General features: G+C 32.5%; 3 protein-coding genes across 8 annotated transcripts; 2 read left to right on the top strand and 1 right to left on the bottom strand.

The window, feature by feature from the left end:
* The first annotated feature begins 3,233 nt into the window (after positions 1-3,233).
* LOC105772348 (protein SENESCENCE-ASSOCIATED GENE 21, mitochondrial) lies at positions 3,234-4,015 on the top strand. Of its 4 annotated transcripts, none has more exons than XM_012593631.2 (2): positions 3,234-3,351; positions 3,428-4,015. In XM_012593631.2, exons 1-2 carry the CDS (start codon positions 3,308-3,310, stop codon positions 3,648-3,650), a joined length of 267 nt encoding a protein of 88 aa, XP_012449085.1. In that variant the 5' UTR covers positions 3,234-3,307; the 3' UTR covers positions 3,651-4,015. The 4 variants fall into 4 exon arrangements, with proteins under 4 accessions (XP_012449085.1, XP_012449086.1, XP_012449088.1 ...); XM_012593632.2 differs by having other exon boundaries at positions 3,254-3,351; positions 3,431-4,015; XM_012593634.2 differs by having other exon boundaries at positions 3,260-3,345; positions 3,431-4,015.
* A 4,553-nt stretch (positions 4,016-8,568) lies between these two features.
* Positions 8,569-19,103, top strand: LOC105774068 (1-phosphatidylinositol-3-phosphate 5-kinase FAB1B). 2 transcript variants are annotated; one of them, XM_052632801.1, is made up of 12 exons: positions 8,569-8,858; positions 8,981-11,201; positions 11,512-12,408; positions 13,226-13,379; positions 13,499-13,843; positions 14,023-14,862; positions 14,951-15,282; positions 15,658-15,781; positions 15,873-16,043; positions 16,146-17,648; positions 18,048-18,314; positions 18,429-19,103. In XM_052632801.1, exons 2-12 carry the CDS (start codon positions 10,597-10,599, stop codon positions 18,750-18,752), a joined length of 5,562 nt encoding a protein of 1,853 aa, XP_052488761.1. In that variant the 5' UTR covers positions 8,569-8,858; positions 8,981-10,596; the 3' UTR covers positions 18,753-19,103. The 2 variants fall into 2 exon arrangements, with proteins under 2 accessions (XP_052488761.1, XP_012451851.1); XM_012596397.1 differs by having other exon boundaries at positions 8,569-8,913; positions 9,896-11,201.
* A 122-nt stretch (positions 19,104-19,225) lies between these two features.
* On the bottom strand, positions 19,226-20,084 carry LOC105774069 (uncharacterized). Of its 2 annotated transcripts, none has more exons than XM_012596401.2 (3): positions 19,833-20,084; positions 19,642-19,747; positions 19,226-19,525 (listed from the first exon to the last, which is right to left on the bottom strand). In XM_012596401.2, the coding sequence occupies exons 1-3, from the start codon at positions 20,031-20,033 to the stop codon at positions 19,500-19,502; spliced, it is 333 nt and encodes a 110-aa protein (XP_012451855.1). In that variant the 5' UTR covers positions 20,034-20,084; the 3' UTR covers positions 19,226-19,499. The 2 variants fall into 2 exon arrangements, with proteins under 2 accessions (XP_012451855.1, XP_012451854.1); XM_012596400.2 differs by having other exon boundaries at positions 19,623-19,747; positions 19,833-20,083.
* Positions 20,085-21,523: the final 1,439 nt, after the last annotated feature.

Genomic DNA, 21,523 nt, shown 5'->3' with positions numbered 1-21,523 from the left:
AAGATTAAAAAAAATTCTGAAATCTGAATCCAAAGATTACCAATTTTGATGATGATTAGTATCAATAATCAAAACTATGAATAAGGCAAGGCATAAGATATGTTTGTTGCCTAGTAAGATATTATGCAAACATTTAGAATCAAAGTATTCTGCCCCATTCCCTCCATTGATTCTTTGATTCTATTAAGGACCAAACATTATTGTTACTAGAATTCAACCATGCTTTTATATCAATAACTTAACAATGATGTTTGGTCCTCATGAGAATCAAAGAATCATTGGAGGGAATGCGGCAAAATACTTTGATGCATCTTTGATTCTAAATGTCAATTTTGAGTGCATAATATCTAACTAGGCAACAAACATAACTTATGCCTTACCTATTCATAGTTTTGATTATTCATATTAGCCATCATCAAAATTGGTAATCTTTTGGATTCATATTTTAGAATTTTTTTTCATCTTTAATTTATTGTAAAGATGCCTTACTTCAACTTAAAGATATATTTTAAAATTCAGTCTAGTCGTAGAGGTATTCATAGGTCAGGTCAAGTTTAGTATGAACTCATATAGGTTATTTAGACCCATTTTTTAAGTTCGAATCTGACTCGGCCCAAAAATAGCCTTATATTTTTTCCAAGCCTAGCCCAATATAGAAAAGGTAAATCCAATTCAACTTGGCCCACCCATATTTGATTTTTTTAAAGATTTTTTTATTAAATTTTTTCAAAAATATAATACACTAAATGCACTAAAAAGACATTAAAATAAAAGTTTTCTAACACATTAAAAATACATTAAGAAGTATTTATATATAAAAACACTACCATAAATATAATAATAAAAACACAAATAAATATAATAAATATTTTTATTGTATTAAATATAATTTTTTAGATTTTATATTTTGGGTTGGGTTATTTAGTTGAGTAATTTTTTTTAGGTTTTGAGTAATGAATTTAATTGTTATTGGGTTAGTGATTTAATATAAGTATAAATATAAATATAAATATTATTTAACAATATAATTAATATAATTGTTTTATAACATAATATATTCGGGAAAAAAACTTTACCTAAGGTCCAGTCTATATAGAAAACGAGCTTTAAATTTTACTTAAGTTCATTTTTTGAGTGAGCCTTCGAGTTTGAGCAGATGATTCAATCCATGAACAGGTCTATAAATCACAGAAAAATAAAAAGGAGAAAAAATCAAGCTTTTAACTCAAAATTAAAATTATTCTCCCACATGGAAAATTATTTTTGTTGTTGTTGTTGTTATGGGAAAATGGTATCAATGGCTTTTGCAATTTGCAGTGGGAATAATTGACCAGCTGAATTCAAATTCATTTTAAGTGTAACGCTTGTATCTCCAAAAATATGGATTGAATTGGAATTAATATTAATAATGAAGGTAACAAACTGGGAATCATTTTCTGAATGATCTAAAAATAAAGCTGTTGACAAAATTTGACCCATTTCGTGAGTTTTGCATCAATTAATCTCAGTTCTCAAATAACATGGAATTTGTTTTTTCTAAATAAAAGAAAAGATTTAAAACAAAATTTAGATTGCCATGATAATATATTACTTTAATTAATTATTATAAAATTATTAATAAATTGCTAAAATTATTTTTAATTACAATTTACAACAACATCAATATTATCATCAGAATCAATAATTATAAATATTGAATTGAATAATTGATTTAATAAATTAATTCAATTAAAACTAACTTATTAATTATGCAAAATGAGGCTCCAACATTCAACATTCACTATTAAAATCATTTTTTATTATATAATAATAAAAACCTGATTATGTAAAGTGATTTGTAAGCAATATGTACTAAAATTACATTATTCCATACAATATTTTTCCTCGCTCTGATTTATTTACGTGATAATTCAAATTTTATTTTTCTTAAAAAATTGAATCCATGAAGAGAAAATGATTTTTTAATTAGAGATAAAAGAAAAATTATTGAGATCGAACTAAGTTCTTATGCATCATAATAAATACACATATAAATGACAAGAAAAAAATGTGTTGACACGCTAAATAATTAACATGTGACGATCTATAATTAAATAAAGGAAAGTAAATAAGAATTGGTAGAGGATTTACTTCTTTAATTATTATTAACGCTATTCTGCAAGTTATATTTTCATAATAAATCTTTTCAATTTATTTATATTCAATAATTCAAAATTTTAACTTACAATTTTATATATTAAGTAAAAAAATCTTTTAAGTCTATTACTATTTTTAGAAATTAAATATACAATTTAAATTGAAATAAATGTTTGAAAATATAAACAATGTTACGAAGAATTATTTATTGATCACATTATTTAAATTTAATTAACAATTATCTTCACTAATTAATAAATAAAATTAAGTTGAAAATTATATAAAATATAATTTAATACAATCTACATTCATATTTTAAAAATAATTTCAAAATAGTGTCCATTCTATATCAATTACATGTTTTTAAAATTAAATGTTATAAAACTTTTATAAAAATAATTAATTGTAGTTTAATTAATATATAGCATCACAGATAAAAAAAGTAGTAATTTGTATATTACTTAAAATTAGAGTTGTATTCCTAAAACCATGCTTGACAAATATTTTTTTGATGATGTAAGCATGCGATGCAAATTAAGTGAGGAATCATATTTTGTTCATAGTAAAATTATAAATTATATTAAGTGAATGTCAATCTTCAATTCTCAAGTTACCTTTTTCCACCATTTCCATCAATAGGAATTGCATTACCAAAAGGAAAGAATTCCATTTCACATTCATTAAACAAAGAAAGAGCCAAATAAAAATTAAAAGATATAATTTCACTTCCATAAGTAATTAAGATTATTATTGTATAATAATGAAAAAAATTAAAACTATATTTATGAAAAAAATTATGTTAAAATTAAATTGTACTTTGATTAAACTTTAAATATGATTATGCATTCGTGGTTCAAATCTCATTGTAGTAACAATTTATAAACAAAAAAAACATCCCTTTAATCAGAATTAATATTTAATTATAAGAAGGAAAAAAGAAGAAAAGTTTATCTTCATAAATATCTCATTAATTAATTACTAAGAATATATTTTAAATAAAGTAATTGTTTTTGGAGCTTTATTAATTAGATTCTGTAATTATTTTTGTATGCAAGCTAGAGTGACTGATATATTCAAATTCTTTCTACAACAATTATAAATAATATGCTTTTGTGCATTCAGACTCCACAATCCACATAAAAAGAAAAACTCTTATCTTCTAAACTAAACCATGGCTCAGGCTTCTATCAAGAACTTTCAGCTTCTGAGGTTATTGTATGTTTATATATTAATCTTCTATCTTAGTTTTAAGGTTTGTTTTATAGAATGAATTATTATGGATGTGTTGTAGTAGACGATCATATGCTGTTGGGGCGGAGAAGATGAAGATGCAAGCAGTGGCATCAGAAGCTTTGAGGGTACAAGTTTTAGCACATGATAAGGAGAAGGAAGCATTTTGGATGAGAGATCCAAAAACCGGAAACTGGATTCCAGAAAATCACTTTGGCGACATTGATGTTGCAGAGCTAAGGGAGAAGCTACTTTCCAGAAACACAAACGTCAATAGGAATTGAGTTGCCAGGATTTATTCATGTGATCATCTGAAGCTCTTGTTGATTTCTTTTTCTATAGTTTCTTCGTCCAATCTAGTCTTTTCATTTTATTCAAAACATACTCATGTTTCTCTTTTTGTCTAGACCCCCATTGCATCTTTTTGACCATTTCCAAGTCCAGTTTTAGACGAAACAACCCTCTCTCTGTCTATTTTCTTTCATTTACGAATTTGGATATTATTATACCTACCTCCAACTTCGTAGGATGCCCTGCAATGCCAAGACATTATGAGACAAAGACTGCAAGCCCTTCCCCTCGTCAGCCCACTCCATTGCAACAATACTCTTAATTCAAATAGAATACACATCACATTTATTTATTGTCATTCATGCTTACCTAAAATATATAAAACTAACGAGGGAATGACATATGATGGCTCCGAGAGACTTGATAGAACTCTAAGTATAAAATATAATAAATGTGATAGTTATAATTTAATATTGACATTATTATAAAAAATGACTTTTTTTATTTTAAAAGAGTTGTTCTAATTTTATTTATGTAAATAGAGTTACTAATTGAATAGAACTGTAATTATTTTAATTATCACTTAATTAGTATTAGAGTTATATATCATTAAAATTTAACTTTATCTTTATAAATAACATTCAGTACTTAGATATATTATAACACCCAAAATTAGGGTTAGAATTTATAAAATTATAATAAATTGAGCTCTAGTATTAGTGGTTAAGAGTTTAGTTAAACCTTTAAAGAATTAATGTTTAAGCTTTACTCTTTGCATTTTTCCTCTTTATTTTTCAGCAATTAAGGATACAAACCAAGTTAGTATAAGAAATAAATGTGGTAAAAAATAATTAAGAAATGGAAAATAGCCCAATGGCCAAGCATCACTTCATCCTTCCTAAAGTCTCAAGCTTTATCCAAATTAATTCCCTTCCTTTTGTTTTAAATTTCGACAGGAGGGTTTATTTTATTTGCCAAAACAACGCTCTAAAATGTACTTAATCTTATCATTTGGTCCCTTTCCTAATCATAATAGAATTTTGATGATCTTTTTCAACCTTATTTAGAATTTCTTTTCTCTCTTCTTTAAATTCATCACTTTCTCTTATTTTTCTCACTTTTCTTTTTCATAAAATTTTCTCTTCTTTGCTGGAAATTTTATATTCAAATCTCAAACCCAAAATCAACCATGTTCAATTCGTTTTTTGTGTCGATTTAGCGAAATGCCATCAAATCCATGTCTAAACGAGCCAATATCAGTCAGAAATCTTGTTTCTAATTTCGTATAACCCTAGGATTCTAGAATAGCATCGTTCTTGACAATCTTTCAAATCAATTTCAAATCTTTTTCAAGTTTTCTTGAAAATCTTGCTAAAATTCGGTAAATCTTGTGAGTTAATAAGTAATTCTTACATTTTTCTCAATCGAAATACCTATTGTTGGTGACCAAGATCAAATTTGGACATGAGGATCGTCTTACGAGACCCCAAAAGTTAGGTTTGTATTCTTTTACGAGAAAATTGAGGCAAAATTGAACCCCTGCCCAAACCACACAACTTGGACCATCCCATATAGCCTGTCCACATGACCATGGGACCCACACAGCTTGAGCCATTCCACACGGCCATGTGCCCCTATTTTTTAAATTTTATAGTTTTACCCAAAATTTTTTATTTTGATCAGTTTAGTCCCTGAATAGGTTTCAAACTAATTTTAGTGAATTAAGTTATACAATTAGGTCCTTGATGATTTGAGGCATGCTAGAATCCATGAATGATCAAATTAATATGCTATTTATTTGTAATTTTGAATGTGTACATGAATTTTTGAAAAGTATATATAAATTATCGTATGTATATCTATTTATTGTCACTGTATGAACGATGTGCCTAAAACATTACATGGGGTGGGTTGATATGATCAAGGAAGAATCGACAAAATTTTTGCATTCAAATGTTTGTTGTGTACCCACAACCATAACAGATTCCAACTGCGATGGTCTTGCTATGTACCCATAGCCATAGTAGATTCCAACTGCGGTGTTTTACTATGCATTCACAACCCTTTAACAAATTTCATTAGTGAGCAGGTTGTGTTTCCACAGACATTGGCAGATTTCACCTGCTATAAAACTGTAAACTATTGGTGGTTAATCCACAATTTGGTGTGATGGTGGTGGGAGTTTTGGGGAACTCCCAAATAATGAGCGCAGTAGTGGGGGTAGGATCTTTCTGATAAACCAGAACTGTATGGCATTCATAAAAACATGTGCATACAAAACTGTGATTTCTAAGATGATACATACATATATATATACATATGTACATTATTGTGTGATCTGAAATATTGATATGTGATAAATTACTATAGAGAATTGCTCGATGAACAACGTTTCTATACGATTAATCGTGACACCAATTATTCTTGTGCTGAGTTAATCTAAAATAGTGATATTCTGAATTATTATTCGATTATGATTATTTTGAATTCTGAGAAATCTATAGTGAAGTGTTTTATGTGAAAAACTATTAATCTGAAATGCTTTGTGATTGTGTTTATTCTCGGAATTGTTAAAGTGTTTTGTCTACTGTCTTGTTTCGGTTTCCTTATAATGAAACTCACATTGAGCTTTCATAGCTCACCTCGCTTATGTTCCTTCTCTATAGATAACTCACAAGGTTAGGATGCAGACGTGACATTCGGAGGGACTCGGCTCAATTTTGTTTTCTTAATATTTTTAGTTTCATTATTATTCTTTATTTCCTTTAAAAGATTGCATTATTTATGAACCATGGCATGGGACTTAAGATTTAGTTTTGAATTTTTATTTTGCATGACATTCAATTATAATTTTAGGTTAGGTTATTAGGTTATTATTTTATGATAAACCCTGATTTTACTAAAAGCAAAGGTAAATACCATCTTTTCCATTGTTAGGTAATTAAATAAAACTTGAGGTTAATTAAAACAAGTACTCAACTAAGTTTCCAAAACAAAATTAAACAAACGTTTTAGAAAAAGGACCGTTTTTCAAAAAAAAAAAAAACTCTGAAAGCTTATCAGGTCGCTTCGGTGGCTAATATAATCTCTTAAATTCGGGTCTAACGTCTAGGTTGGGTTGAGAGGTTACATATATTCAATCATGTAGCATCTAATAAAAATTACTGACAAAAAATAGAGATTATTAGCAATAATAAGTTAGAATTATATATATTTAAAAATAATTATAATTTATTTTAAAATTATTACTTAAAAATTTTAGTGTAAACAAAGTTTTCTATTTTAAAATAGAATTATTACTTGAATAAAACTTTAAGCATAAAATATAAGAAAATTTGTAATAATTATAATTATAATTTAAGTTACAATTATTAGTTAAAATTATTTATAATTTAATTTTGACATTATTATAAAAATGGTTTTTATTTAAAAATTTGTGTTAATTTTATTTATACAAATAAAGTTATTAATTGAATAAAACTCTAAGCATCTTTATTATCACTTAATAGTATTAGAGTTATATATACAATTAAAACTTAATTGTAACTTTATAGATAGCATTAAATAGTTAGGTATATACAATCCTATAGCATTTAAGAAAATTTCTAGTAAAACTAGAAATTTTAACAATAATAAGTTAAAATTATATAAAAAGAATAGAGCATTAAAACAATGGTTCTTGAAAAGGTAATATCGAATCATGTTCAAATAACAATAACACAAGGAGATAGAATATTATTTTTTACAATTTCTTTTATAAATTGTTTATACCCTGTGAATCAAGCCATATTAAATTCTTTTCTTTATTTACCCATTATTTATTTGGTGTAGGTGTAAATCAATTTGTGAATTTGTTTTGAAAGAAATTTAAAATTTAAAATTTATTTTTAATGGTTATTATTAAATATGAAATATCTTTTTATTAATTATAAATTTGAATATTATTTGAATAATTTTGTATATTAATTTAATTTTTTATTATTTATAAAATATTATTTTATTCTCTCAATTAATTTTTCAAAACTAATTGATATTTAGCATAAATTAAACTTATTCAATTAGTACAAATATATTAAACTAATAAATTAAACATGTATAAAATCACGTGCAACGTATTTGACATAAAATTAGATTTTTAAAACGCTAATGACTTTGATATTTTTAGGATAAATTTTAAAACTATACACAAACTTTAATTTGTTGTGAAATTTGATACATGACTTTGATTTGGTGTAATTGTATACATGAAACTTTGATTGTGGTTCAAATATATTCATAAAACATTAATTTTGATTTAATTATACATATTTAAAGAAATAAATTGATCAATTTATTTATATATTAGATAAATATAATAACTTGTGTATGAAATATGTAAATATAAAACAATTATATAATAATTTTCAAAATTGAATCACACAAAATTTGTGTATAAAATAAGAGAGAATCAAAGTTTACGTTAAAAGCATCATTGAACCTTGGGGATTAAGCTAATAACTTTGATTGAGAGTGACACTAAACAGGTAAAGATTTTGCCTTCAACTTAAAAAAAATATTTTAGTTCTCTATTTATTTTTTTGTCTTTTATTTATTTATTTTAAATTTGAGTTTATTTTTTTGTTGAATCATGTAAAATGAATGTTGTTTTTAACTTTGTTAACCTTGTATACAAGTGGATGGTATATTAGTATTTAATTAATTTTGAAAATAAAAAATTATAAAATTTATTTTAAAAATTAAAAGAATTAAAATAATTAAAAATATAAAAAATATAATTTTAATATTTTAAAATTTAAAACATTAATTAAATATTGAGGTATCATCAATTTAAATGAATGGTTAAAATAATTATTTTTTGTAAAGTTGAAGGATAAAAAACATTATGCGAAGTTTGTCAAAAACTCATGATTTCTTATCTCAGTAACGTTCTAGATTTCATTTTTGTGCTCAGCAGAAACCGAAATTTATCGGAATAACACTCGAACAGCAGATCACCATATGTTTCTCAGTCCAAAATATGTAGCAAAATAGATATCAACAAAACAGAGCAGATTGAAACCAGAATTTTGCTTGGAAACTTGTATATGATCTTAAGAAAACATCAAAATTGCTGCGAAAGATAGCTTTTTCAAGGAAGAAAAATGAATTGCAGAGATACTCCAACAAGCCAAACATCATCGGGCTAAAAATCCCCAACAAAAGTACACTCAAGTTCCTTCTCTTCTCTTGTTCATTCGCTCAAATCCGTTTATTTGGGTATGCTTTTTCAGTTCTCCCATCCGCTTTCATTCTGAAAGTTTTATGCTCGGTCTTTTTTTTTTAGGTCCGTATGGATTTGTTTGAGACTCAAATGGCGAAAGAAAATCTCTCTTTGATAGACTTTGATCAAAACCAGGACCGTATTTATAATTTTTATGAACCAAAATTGCAGATGAACATGACTGCAATTCACTGTTCTCTGGAGTAATCATTTTGAGGTTTTCAATTGATTTTTCTGTTGGAAAAAGAAAAAGTTAAATTCATCTTACCGTAAGTGAGTCTCGAGTCAAATAAATTTAATTGATTAGACTTATAAGAGTCTAAAAAAATGTTAATAATGGAAAAAAAAATGTTAATAATGGAAACCTTTCGCCTCTCCCCTAAAAATGTTAATAATGGATGATGGTATATATAGGGTATAGTAGATAGAGAGCCAAAACAAGCATGGAATCGGTAGGAAGAGGAGCAATGTGGTTCATCACATTCCGTCGTTGAGGGGGAGAGGCAGCAAATAAATTACCCTTCAAAGTCTCCTCCGTTCCTGATGCACATTCCTCTTTAAATATAGTCAAACCTCCAAAACTTCTAACTTAAGTACAATCTCTTTCAATGTCATTTTTGTCCTTCCATAACCCAAAAAAAACATTGCTCAATTTTTTTTTTTTAAATTTTATTTTATACATGCAGCTTAGTGTTCAATTCATAAAGGAGAGAGCTTTCTCTACCACAGGATATCGGGGAAAAATAATGCTGTCAACAAATTAAAAAAATATATATTTTGATTGGACTGTGAGATTAGATATATATAGTATGCGCAAATTGTTTTTTTTTATGGGAAACAATGCATAGGCTTTTTCAGGTGTTGTTTTTGATACAAACTTGCAAAATAGAAAAAATGGGGTTCTTTTTTTGATCTTGCGAACGATAGGCTCATTATCAAGGTCAAGAATTTCAACATTCTATTGGTTTCTTGACGCAGAATCTCATTCTAGGTTTGTGATGGCTTTCTCTTTCACTTGGATTTCACCTGCTTTTCGTTTGCGTGGGTGGCAAGAATCGGTTGGCTAGTTGCTTCATTCTTCAAGAGGTTGATCATCGTTTGTTTGATGATGGCGTTGTTGATTGGTAATCCAAGGTAAAAGGGTTGAATTGCGTAAAAATCTGTTTGTATCTATCTGTGGGGAGGGGGAAATTTGATTGATTGATTATCGTTGGGTTGTTTTAATGAGGAAATGATATTTGGTTGAACATTGAGTTTTGTTTAAATTCCGCCTGTGAGTTATTGATGAAAGATGGATCTGTATTGGTTCGTGAAAAGGGGTGTGCTTTGATCTTATTTTATAGTAACTGAGGATCAGTCTTATAATTTTACCCTTTATATTAAGGTCTGGTTTTCTTGCAATTTGTGATTTGGTTGGACAAATTGAAGATAGAAGAATTTTGACAAAAAAATTATTTCAGTTTAGGAGAAATACCGAGAGGATTGATTTGGATAAGGGTTTAATGAAGGTGGAAGCAGTTTCCTGTTTCTATCGTACCATATAGTCTTCATTGTTGGATGAGATGAAGAAGTAAGAATTACTTAGATAGGTGGATTAGTGTCAATTATTCGTTGGTCGGATTGTGTCTTCAGGCTATGTAGGTTATGGTTTGTTACGGGTGCCAAATGAACATAGCATAATGAATGAGGGCAGTCGGATCATTGGTAGATGGATGATGGATGCTCCTAACAACATATTTTCTGAGCTAGTTAGTTTACTAAAGTCGTGGCTCCCTTGGCAATCAGAGGCTGCTAATGTATCACGGGATTTTTGGATGCCCGGTCATAGCTGCAGGGTATGCTATGACTGTGATGCCCAATTCACATTATTTAACCGTCGACACCATTGTCGACTCTGTGGCCGAGTTTTCTGTGCCAAGTGTACAGCAAACTCAATTCCTGCTCCATCTTATGACCCACAGATCCCCCTCGAAGAACAGGAGATGATGCGGGTATGCGATTATTGTTTCAAGCAATGGAGGCTGGGGATATATACCAATGATGGTCAAGTGTGGGTGCCCGACCAGGATCTTTGTTCCTCAATGTTGGCCACCAGTATTACCAGCTCAGTGGCATTTCGAGCCAGACGATTCCAACATTTGCACCGGAGGTCTATTCCCAGCCCTCGTTCCGCAATGAGGCAAGGCATGTGCAGGCCTAGCCAGAAAACACCCAAGTTTAGCGATGATCTTATTCTGGATGCAGAAGATCCATCTTCCAGCCAATATGAGTTTTCATGGAGCAGGTCAGATGTTCTTGCACTTAATTGCATTTTTCTTAAAATTTTTAAAGTTTTGTCTACCGGCCAAGCATAACTGATTTCTTTATATTTTGACTTGGGCCGTAGGGTATCTGTATGTACATATATATATTTGTCCATTTCTATTAGCGTTATTGTCATTTTTTTCATTAATATATTTTAACTAGTTCTGCCTATTGAATAGATCTCTAGAAAACAGAAAAAGGAATGAAAAAGGAAATAGCCATTGAAACCAATTGGAAGATTTGGAGAGATTCTATTCTTAATACTTAAACGTTGCTTGCTATTCTTTCAGCATTGGAATTGATGATGAGGATGATGACTACAGTTTATATATGGCCGGTTCTGATACAATGCATTTCTCTGAAGATAATGGCTACTATACGCCTCTTAGTTCTGATGAGATGAGCAATAATGATGGAGGAAATATTGACTCAAGAAGTTCTGAGGGAATATTGACTCAAAAGGTTTGGATTGATGATGAGGATGATGAGTACTGCTTATATCTGTCTGATTCTGAGACATCGCATTTCTCTGAAGATGATGGCTACTATACTCCTATTGACTTTGATGACATTAGTAATGATGATGAGTCACAGAAAGTTTATCCTGATAGAGAAAATATCGACTCAAATAGTTTAAGCACTTCTCCTGTCAACCGTGTTCCTTCACCAGATGTGGAAGGAATATCACAGCTTGTGCAGAAAGATGAACACGATGGTGATGAACATGAAGCATCACCTACTTTATATGCTGCTGAGCCTGTAGATTTTGAAAATGGACTTCTTTGGCTCCCTCCTGAACCAGAAGATGAAGAAGATGAGAGGGAAGCTGCTATGTTTGAAGAAGAGGATGACGGTGAAGGTGCAAGTGAGTGGGAGTATTGGCGCAAGTCAAGCAGTTTCGGAAGTGGGGAATCTCGCTCTAGGGATAGTAGGTCGAATGAGGAGCAGAAGAAAGTAACAAAGAATATTGTTGATGGGCATTTTAGGGCTTTGATTGCTCAGCTTTTACAGGTCGAGAACCTTCCTTTGGGTGATGAATTTAGTAAAGATAGCTGGTTGGAGATCATCACCGCTCTTTCTTGGGAGGCTGCTTCACTTTTGAAGCCATACACAAGCAAAGGGGGAGAGATGGACCCTGCTGGATATGTTAAAGTGAAATGCATAGCTTCTGGGCTTCGCAATGAGAGGTAAACGTTACATCAGATAATAAATGTTTGTGTGGTACCATCCTTTATGCCATTTTGTTCTTGTGAATGTAGATATATGAATTAGATAAAATCACTGAGATGACCACTATGATTGCTTTGTAAAACAGATAACCCTGTATTGTCTGCATCAACCCTTTTCTTTAAGGTTTCAGCATATTAATATAGTGCATACTGGCTTAAGTTTGGCTGCTGAGTAGCAGGTTCCTAATTTAATAACTCATGTGAATCTAACAAGTTTATGCTAGGATTTTCTTAATATGATTCTTAACAACATCAAATTCAACTCTTCATTTTACCTGGTCTATGATGAATAAGAGATGAATCAATCTACAATCTTATCTGAGTAAATTGCTATAGATACTGTTAAAGCGTGAGCCCAAAAAAAAAAAAAAATTGTTGACTTGAATTGTTCTTCTCCATTTGTCCATATTGACATTTGGTGCAGCAACTTGAGAAAGTCATTGATTTCCGATTGAAAAGCAAAAGAATTAGATTATTATGTCAGGAGTGACATGCCAATTAGATGGAGATTCCTCTCTTTTAAACTCCAAAATCTCACAGTTTGCCACTGCCTAAACATTGCAAGATCTGCTACCTCCCTTCAGTTCTTTCTACTGTCTCATACTACGAGTAAATTGCAGGTTTTCATGATAGTAATTTCTGACATTAAACTATCAGTTGCACTAATTTGCTGCATCATTCATTCTAATTGAAGTATAATACTGCACTGGTTATGAACCTTTTATATTTTATTTCATTTTATTTACTGTTTCTGATTTTCCTATGGTTCTTATAGTATGGTTATCAAGGGAGTTGTTTGCAAGAAAAATGTTGCTCATCGAAGAATGAATTCAAAAGTAGAGAAACCTCGGTTGATGATCCTTGGTGGAGCTCTTGAATACCAGCGGGTCTCTAACCTATTGTCAAGTTTTGATACTTTGTTGCTACAGGTGTTTCATGTTTTATGTGTTCCTTCCTATTTTGCTTCATTGATTTTTACTTCCATGATGTTTTTTTTTCTAAATTCTACTTTTTGTGGTTCTTTTACTGGTTTGGCATCTTTAACCAGGAAATGGATCATTTGAAGATGGCTGTAGCAAAGATACATGCACATAAACCTAATATCCTTCTAGTAGAGAAATCAGTCTCTCGATTTGCCCAGGAATATCTTCTGGAGAAAAACATATCACTTGTTCTCAATATCAAGAGGCCATTATTAGAACGCATTTCACGCTGCACTGGCGCTCAAATAGTCCCTTCCGTTGACCATCTCTTTTCTCAGAAGCTGGGCTACTGTGAAAAATTTCATGTTGAGAGGTTCAGGGAAGATCTTGGCTCTGCTAGGCAAGGAGGGAAGAAATTGGCCAAGACATTAATGTATTTTGAAGGCTGCCCTAAGCCATTGGGTTGCACTGTAAGTTTTTTAAACTAACCCAAAAAAAAAAAAGACAATCGATACAGATAATATTCATGTTGCCCCCAGTGTGGATTTATATGAAATTTATTGCTATGATGGATCATTTCATTAGTCTAACTGAGTGTATATATATATATATATATATATATATATATATATATATATGTTTGCTTCAGATACTGCTTAGGGGTGCAAATGGAGATGAATTGAAGAAAGCCAAGAATGTAATCCAATATGGAATTTTTGCAGCTTATCACTTGGCTTTGGAGACATCATTTCTTGCCGATGAAGGTGCCTCTTTGCCAGAATTCCCCAACTCTCCAATGACTGTGGCACTTCCGGATAAACCATCAACCTTGGCAAGGTCAATATCGACGGTTCCCGGTTTTACTACTCCTGCCAATGTAAAGCCCCAGGGATCTCAACATTGTAGTGGACCACAAAGAGCTAACAGTGTTCCATCGGCAATCATCAGTCGCAATATTCAGAAGATAGAAGAAACTCCAGCATCTTGTTTAAGTAAAGGTACAAGCTTGTGGTCTGTACAACCCACTGTGAAAAAGTCAACTGCCCTTTTATCAACTACTTCTGAGAATATTTTGGATGCATTTTCCAAGAAAAGTGAAATGGGTACCAAAGAATCCTCAATGAGGGAAATTATGGTGGACAAAAGTAAGCCAGCTTTCATGAATAATGGTGTCCACCCGTTAGAATCTTTGGCACACATTAACTCGGAGAATAATAGCACAGTGGTTGAACTTCAATCAGGTGGTTCAAAGGCAACATCTGTGCAACAAGATGATAAAAACCATAATAACCAATCTGAAGTGTCAAAAACTTTAAATGAAGCATTTCCTTCTGCACCTTCTGATAATCAGAGCATTTTGGTATCTTTATCATCTCGATGTGTGCGGAAAGGGACTGTCTGCGAAAGATCCCATCTCTTTCGGATCAAGTACTATGGCAGTTTTGATAAACCTTTGGGTCGATTTTTGCGGGATCATTTGTTTGATCAGGTGTACTTTCTCTTCCTCACATTTATGTATTTCTTTGTTCAGATGCAGTAATTCTCTCCAAACTAAGGAGACTGATGATTCTTTTCAGAGTTTTCGATGCAATTCATGTGACTTGCCTTCAGAAGCACATGTTCACTGTTATACTCATAGACAAGGAACACTCACCATTTCTGTTAAGAAACTCCCTGAATTTTTCTTGCCTGGTGAAAAAGAGGGCAAGATCTGGATGTGGCATAGATGCTTGCAATGTCCTAGGACCAATGGTTCTCCTCCGGCGACTCTCAGAAGAGTGATGTCTGATGCTGCTTGGGGGTTATCATTTGGGAAGTTTTTGGAGCTTAGTTTCTCAAACCATGCAGCTGCGAGCAGGGTTGCTAGCTGTGGCCATTCTTTACATAGAGATTGTCTTCGTTTCTATGGGTAATATTCTTTCCCTGTTGTTTTTATATTATTAACCGAATATCATGTGTGAGTACAAATAGTTGCCCTCAACAAGAATGTGCTAGAACATGGTTTTGTGCAGGACATTGATCCTTATGATTATAGTTCACCTCAAAGTGTCATTAATCTCTGTTTTTCTTTTTGGCCATACAAACTCCTTCGTCATGATATTAATCATATTATATTTTTGAGTGATCTTAGGGACTTTTTGGTTGTTCTAGTGAACTAATTACAATTTTGATATATTATAATTGAATGATTTAGATCATGATCTGGCTAGTGAAATATCAGGAATTGTTAGCCAGAAAAACTTCGTACATCATATCATTTCTCTCACTGTTTAAACACATGTAGATTTGGGAGAATGGTGGCTTGCTTTCGGTATGCAACAATTGATGTTCATTCTGTCTACCTTCCACCTTCAAAACTTGAATTTGACTATGAAAATCAAGATTGGATACAGAAAGAAACAGATAAGGTGTAATGATAATAGTTTTAGTTTTATGAAGGAGCCAATTTGGATCTCTCTGCATTTGAGTAATCTATTTTTATCTTATTGTTATAAACAGGTGGATAACCAGGCAGAGATTCTGTTTTCTGAAGTACTAAAGTCCCTAGGGCAAATTGCTGAAAAACAAATGGGATTGGGGCCACTTGATAGTAACATGGAAACATCTGAATCAAGACATCAAATTGCTGAATTAGAAGGAATATTACAAAAGGAGAAGCTGGAGTTTGAGGTGAGACCTCCTATGGTGTTGTACTTTTTCACATACTTGAGTTGCTTTTTATGTCTAGGCCTAATTGTCAGTGGATTTTATGTCTGTTTCACCTTGGTTTAGGAATCATTGCAAAAGTCTTTGAAAAGGGAAGGGAGAAAAGGGCAACCTGTTATTGACATTCTTGAAGTTAATCGGTTGCGCCGGCAGTTACTTTTCCAATCTTATATGTGGGACCAACGCCTGGTTTTTGCAGCCAAATTAGAAAATTACAGCCCCCAGAACAGTTGCAGTAATTCAATTTCAGGACATGAGGAGAAACCTCCCACTGAAATTGAGAGGATCAAGGACATGGATATGTTGAAAGATGGAAAAGGCTCTGAATGCAGTGACTCTACTTTGGTGGATGCAAAGCTCAATACAGACTATGATCAAGGAAAAGTAAATGGAAACACAAATCAGTCAGATGCAGTCCATCAAGAACCAGGCATGAACAGAAATTCAAATTGTGAAAATGAAGACTACAATAATCTTTCTGTTAGCCAAAGCATGTTTGATCAATATGACAATGATAAGCCTAAGGCAAATGTGCGCAGGGCCTTGTCTGAAGGCCAGTTTCCTGTGATAGAAAATTTGTCGGATACCCTTGATGCTGCTTGGACTGGCGAAATTCGGCGAGGACCTGTATTATCTAAGAAAAATTCATTTTCACTTCCTGATTTTTGTGCTGTAGATTTGCAAGGTGATTATGAAGAAAAGATTGCGCCAAAGGTTGTTCGTTCTGCTTCTCCTGCATTGTTCAGTATAGGTTCTGAAAATATGGAAGACTTTGTAAGCTGGTTAAAAATGCCTTTCTTAAGTTTCTACCGTTCATACAACAAAGACTTTCTAGGAAGTGCTTCAAAGCTTGATACATTCAGTGCATATGATCGGTTCAATGTTTCATCGTTTAGAGAGTTGGAACTGCAAGATGGGGCTAGGCTGCTTCTGCCGGTGGGTATTAATGACACTGTTATTCCAGTTTATGATGACGAGCTCACAAGTATGATATCTTATGCTCTAGTATCACCCGAATACCATTCCCAGCTAAGTGATGATGGGGATAGACCTAAAGACCAGGGGGCTTCAACAGCCTCAGTACCCCTTTCTGATTCAGTGAATTTTCAGTTGAGCCATTCTGTTGATGATCTGGCCTTAGATCCTCATAGAAGTTTTGGTTCAGCAGATGGCCTTCTTAGAACTCGCAGCTCCCTGATTATTGACCCACTCTCTCGTACGAAGTCTTTGCATGTCCGGGTGTCATTTGGAGATGATGGATCAGATAAAGTGAAATATGTGGTGACTTGTTACTATGCAAAGTGGTTTGAAACATTAAGGAAAATATGTTGCCCATCAGAGATGGATTTTGTAAGGTCTCTGAGTCGCTGTAAAAAGTGGGGAGCTCAGGGTGGCAAGAGCAATGCTTTCTTTGCAAAGACCTTGGACGATCGGTTTATTGTTAAACAAGTCTCAAAGACAGAGTTGGAATCATTTCTAAAGTTTGCACCTGAATATTTCAAGTACTTGTCTGAAGCAATTAGATCTAGAAGTCCAACATCCCTGGCGAAGATTCTTGGTATTTATCAGGTGCTTGTTTCTAGGGTTTAATATGCTCTAATGCTATATATCATAATCTCTAATCTATAAGACAAATGGTCAGTTATGGTGATCATTAAAGAAGCTGGAGCTATCCCAAACTGACCTGTGTTTTCCATTAACTAAGTGCTCAAAAATTAAGGTTGTTTTGCATAAAAAAGGTATAAGCCTGCATGGTGAAGCTTTCCTGTTTATAATTTTTTTTCTGGGTGATTGATGCTAACTGCTGATACTTTTGAATGAAAATGATCTGAGGGGACTTAGAAAGGGCAGAGAACCTTTGCTTTTTCATGCTTTTAGGAATGAGATGGTGCAAACAGTGTTCATTTTTTTTATAATATTTATTTATTTCTTATTGTTGATGTCCCCCCCCCCCCTCTTTCTTGGAAGGTTACGACAAAGCAACCTAAAGGTGGGAAAGAATCAAGGATAGATGTATTGGTTATGGAGAATCTTCTGTTTAGGAGAAGTGTCACACGGCTATATGATCTCAAAGGATCTTCTAGATCTCGTTATAATCCTGATTCTAGTGGAAGCAACAAGGTTCTGCTAGATCAGAACTTGCTCGAACAAATGCCGACCTCTCCGATTTTTGTGGGTAATAAAGCGAAGCGTTTGTTGGAAAGAGCAGTCTGGAATGACACTGCTTTCCTTGCAGTAAGTTTTAAATCGTTGCTTGGAGTTTACATGACATGCATTTGCAAACTTATGTTAACTAGAGCACACATCATCCAATTTTGCTCATTTCTTTTGTTATTTCCCTCCCTGCAGGCGAACGACGTGATGGATTACTCATTACTGGTTGGAGTGGATGAGGAGAAGCATGAGTTAGTTCTGGGAACCATTGATTTCTTGAGGCAGTATACCTGGGACAAGCATCTTGAAACTTGGGTAAAGGCTTCAGGCATCCTTGGTGGGCCAAAGAATGCATCACCCACAGTAATTTCACCTGAACAATACAAGAAAAGGTTCAGGAAAGCAATGTCAACTTATTTTCTAATGATCCCAGATCAGTGGTCTCCTCCTTCCGTTCCAAGCAAATCTCAGTCGGATACAGGTGAAGAGACGGGCCAACGTAGGACCTCAGCTAAGTGATTCTCATTCAACATTCAAATTTATAATTTGGAAGTTAAACTCTACCATTCTTTTTTCCCTTGTTCTTTTGATTCTTTCCATATTTTGAAGTCTTTTTGAAGAGAAAATTTTCTTTTACGCCAAAAGAGATCCAAAAAAATGTTTTTGTTAGTCGATGCCAAACAAGGCTGTCTAAAGCCATTGGAATTTCTGTCAAAGATCTGATAGTTCTTGATCTCTGCAGGAAATTTTTGTACAAAATATTATATTATTTGATTTAGCATTCTATTATGTAGTGTATTTTTGTCCGCCAAATTTTTTTTCATGTATCACAATGAAATAGAAGAATTCCCCAAGTCTTTCCTATGTTCATTATTTGTTTGTTCATCCTTAATTCAGAATTGATTTGCTATTTAGTGTTCCTACCATTCACTTTTTGCAATTTGGTTTGCAACTGCTAAGCACATATATCAATTGAAAAATAACAGCAAATCTAAAGGGGTTATTAGCTTTGATCATCAATATGCAAAAACAAAGTGATTACAAGAGAGAGATCTTGTAGCTATCTATATACAATCTCTAATACTTGGAAGTGTCTTTCTTGTAGAAACAATTATTTAATGAAATCTGTGGAATCTAGTAAGAGCCAAAGCTTTCTACTAGTGAACCTATTAAATTCGTTCCACTAGGAGTCATTTTTCACGATGATAACACCTTTAATAGCATTGCCGAACCCGTCACCATTAACAATTTGGAGCCATCTATGTCTTAGAAGATCAAGGATCTCAGCATCTCTGGTTTCAGAACATTGCCAAAAAGCTTCAACTTGGAGTACAGAGTTCACAGTAATTCGAATGTGGCTTAACAAAGAATCTGAGAACGAGTTCTTACCTCAGATGATAGGACTTACCCGGAATCTGTCGAGGAAAACGAGGGCCTTCGTCGTACCCTTCACAAACTATTTCTCCATTTTCATCTCTATAGCAGATTACAGCCTGGGATTGATCCTCGAAAACCTGTTAGAAGATGAAGCAGACATCAAACATTCATGATGGATAAGTAATCTAGATGAACAAGGAACATGGAATACAAGATACTGACCGTGTTGTTGGAGAGTGATCTCATCTGAAATGTGGAAGATTTCTTTCCAGGAACATGATTGTGTTTAAGCATAAAGATGTTGTTGGCATGTTTGATAACTGGATTTGATGTTCTAACTGGAACATGAAAAGGAACAGAGCATGTTACAGACATTGATCTCATGCTACCCGGAAGGAGGGGAATGAAAGGAAGAGCAGACATGACTTGAGTTATGTTAACAATATGAAATATGACGAAGCATTAGTTATAAAGTATTGCAAAGAGAATTTTTATTATAACATCAAAATGAATATTATTTTTTAATTGTTGGGTGGTAAATGTCTTGTCATGGTTTTACAACCAGAAGTTTAAACAGGTAAGTAGGTCCCATGTTGCTTATCTTCAACTTGTTGCTGCTAGTGTGGGAGCCAGAGTCAACTTTGTTGTTGATTCTGCATCGTATTTTCCATACAATTTGATGGTCGGTACATATTATCAGTTTCTTAATTCCCTTTACTGAAATTGCAAGTTTGTTTGCATCAAATTTAATGACTTATTTTTTTCCATGTAGAAGAATATGAAACGATATTTAAAACTTTTCAGTATGATTACTCAATATTTATCAAAATTTCAATCCACCTGTTACTATATATACTTTTTATGTCGACTGAACTCCAATGATAAGGTTTCAGCTTTTCCTACGTGTATAATAATCCAACCATATCCATGCTGGATTTTTATTTTAATATTGCATTTTAATAATTTTTAAATTTAGGTTATTTTAACAATATGTTTTTAAGGATTATTTCAACATCAAATTCTTGAGAAAATCTAAATTTTCATCATTTGATGATCGTGACATGACCTTATGATGACCTCATTAGTGTGGTGTCATATTAACTTTTTGGCTAAATGTTCAAATAGATGCCTAACTTTTTAGGGTTTGTTCATTTAAGGGTCAAAACTTTCAAAATGTGCAAATACATACCTAATTTTTTTTGAATTTATTCATATTAGGGCTTATACCTCACTTGGGCCATGCAAGAGAGACACATGCGTAAAGAATGCTTATGTAGCAAAAATTAATGATATGGCAAGTTGAGTTTGATTAAAATTGATACATACCTAATCTTAGCACGGTTGCTAGTTACTACGGTGGTTTTGGTTGATTTTTCTTTTGTGGCGAGCGATGTATCCTACTAGGGCGTTTTTTGGTGGCGACTATGGAAGTAAACTTGGCGGCGTTGTCCTTGGAAGGTGGTGAAGATGATGCGTGGCATATTCCTTCCGCCGAAGGGGCGAATGCAATCAATACTGGTCTTTGTTTGGTTGGAAGTTTCCTGATTGCTAGTGTCATTCACTTTTAGGTTATGCACACAACTTTGGCCAATCTTTGGCATCCTCATAAGGGAATTAAAATTATGGACTTGGGTGAGAAACGATACTTATTTGAATTCTTCTATGACATTGATATTAACAGGGTGATAGATGGCAGTCCATGAACGTTCAATAATCATCTTTTGGTTTTCTATAGACTACAATCGAGGGAGGATCCGTTTAGGGTGCCAATGCACTTTGTCGATTATTGGGTTCAGATTCATGATCTCCTGGCAGGTTTGGTGTCTAAGAGTATGGCGAAACAGTTTGGGGCCTTATTAGGACCATTTATGGATTATGATGCGTAGTCGATTAGTAAGGGTGTCGGAGGGTAT

Source organism: Gossypium raimondii, chromosome 6 (assembly GCF_025698545.1).
Source record: "Gossypium raimondii isolate GPD5lz chromosome 6, ASM2569854v1, whole genome shotgun sequence".
Classification (NCBI taxonomy): domain Eukaryota; kingdom Viridiplantae; phylum Streptophyta; class Magnoliopsida; order Malvales; family Malvaceae; genus Gossypium; species Gossypium raimondii.
Note: the sequence above shows the minus strand (reverse complement) of the source record. Positions and strands in the feature narration are given on the sequence as shown.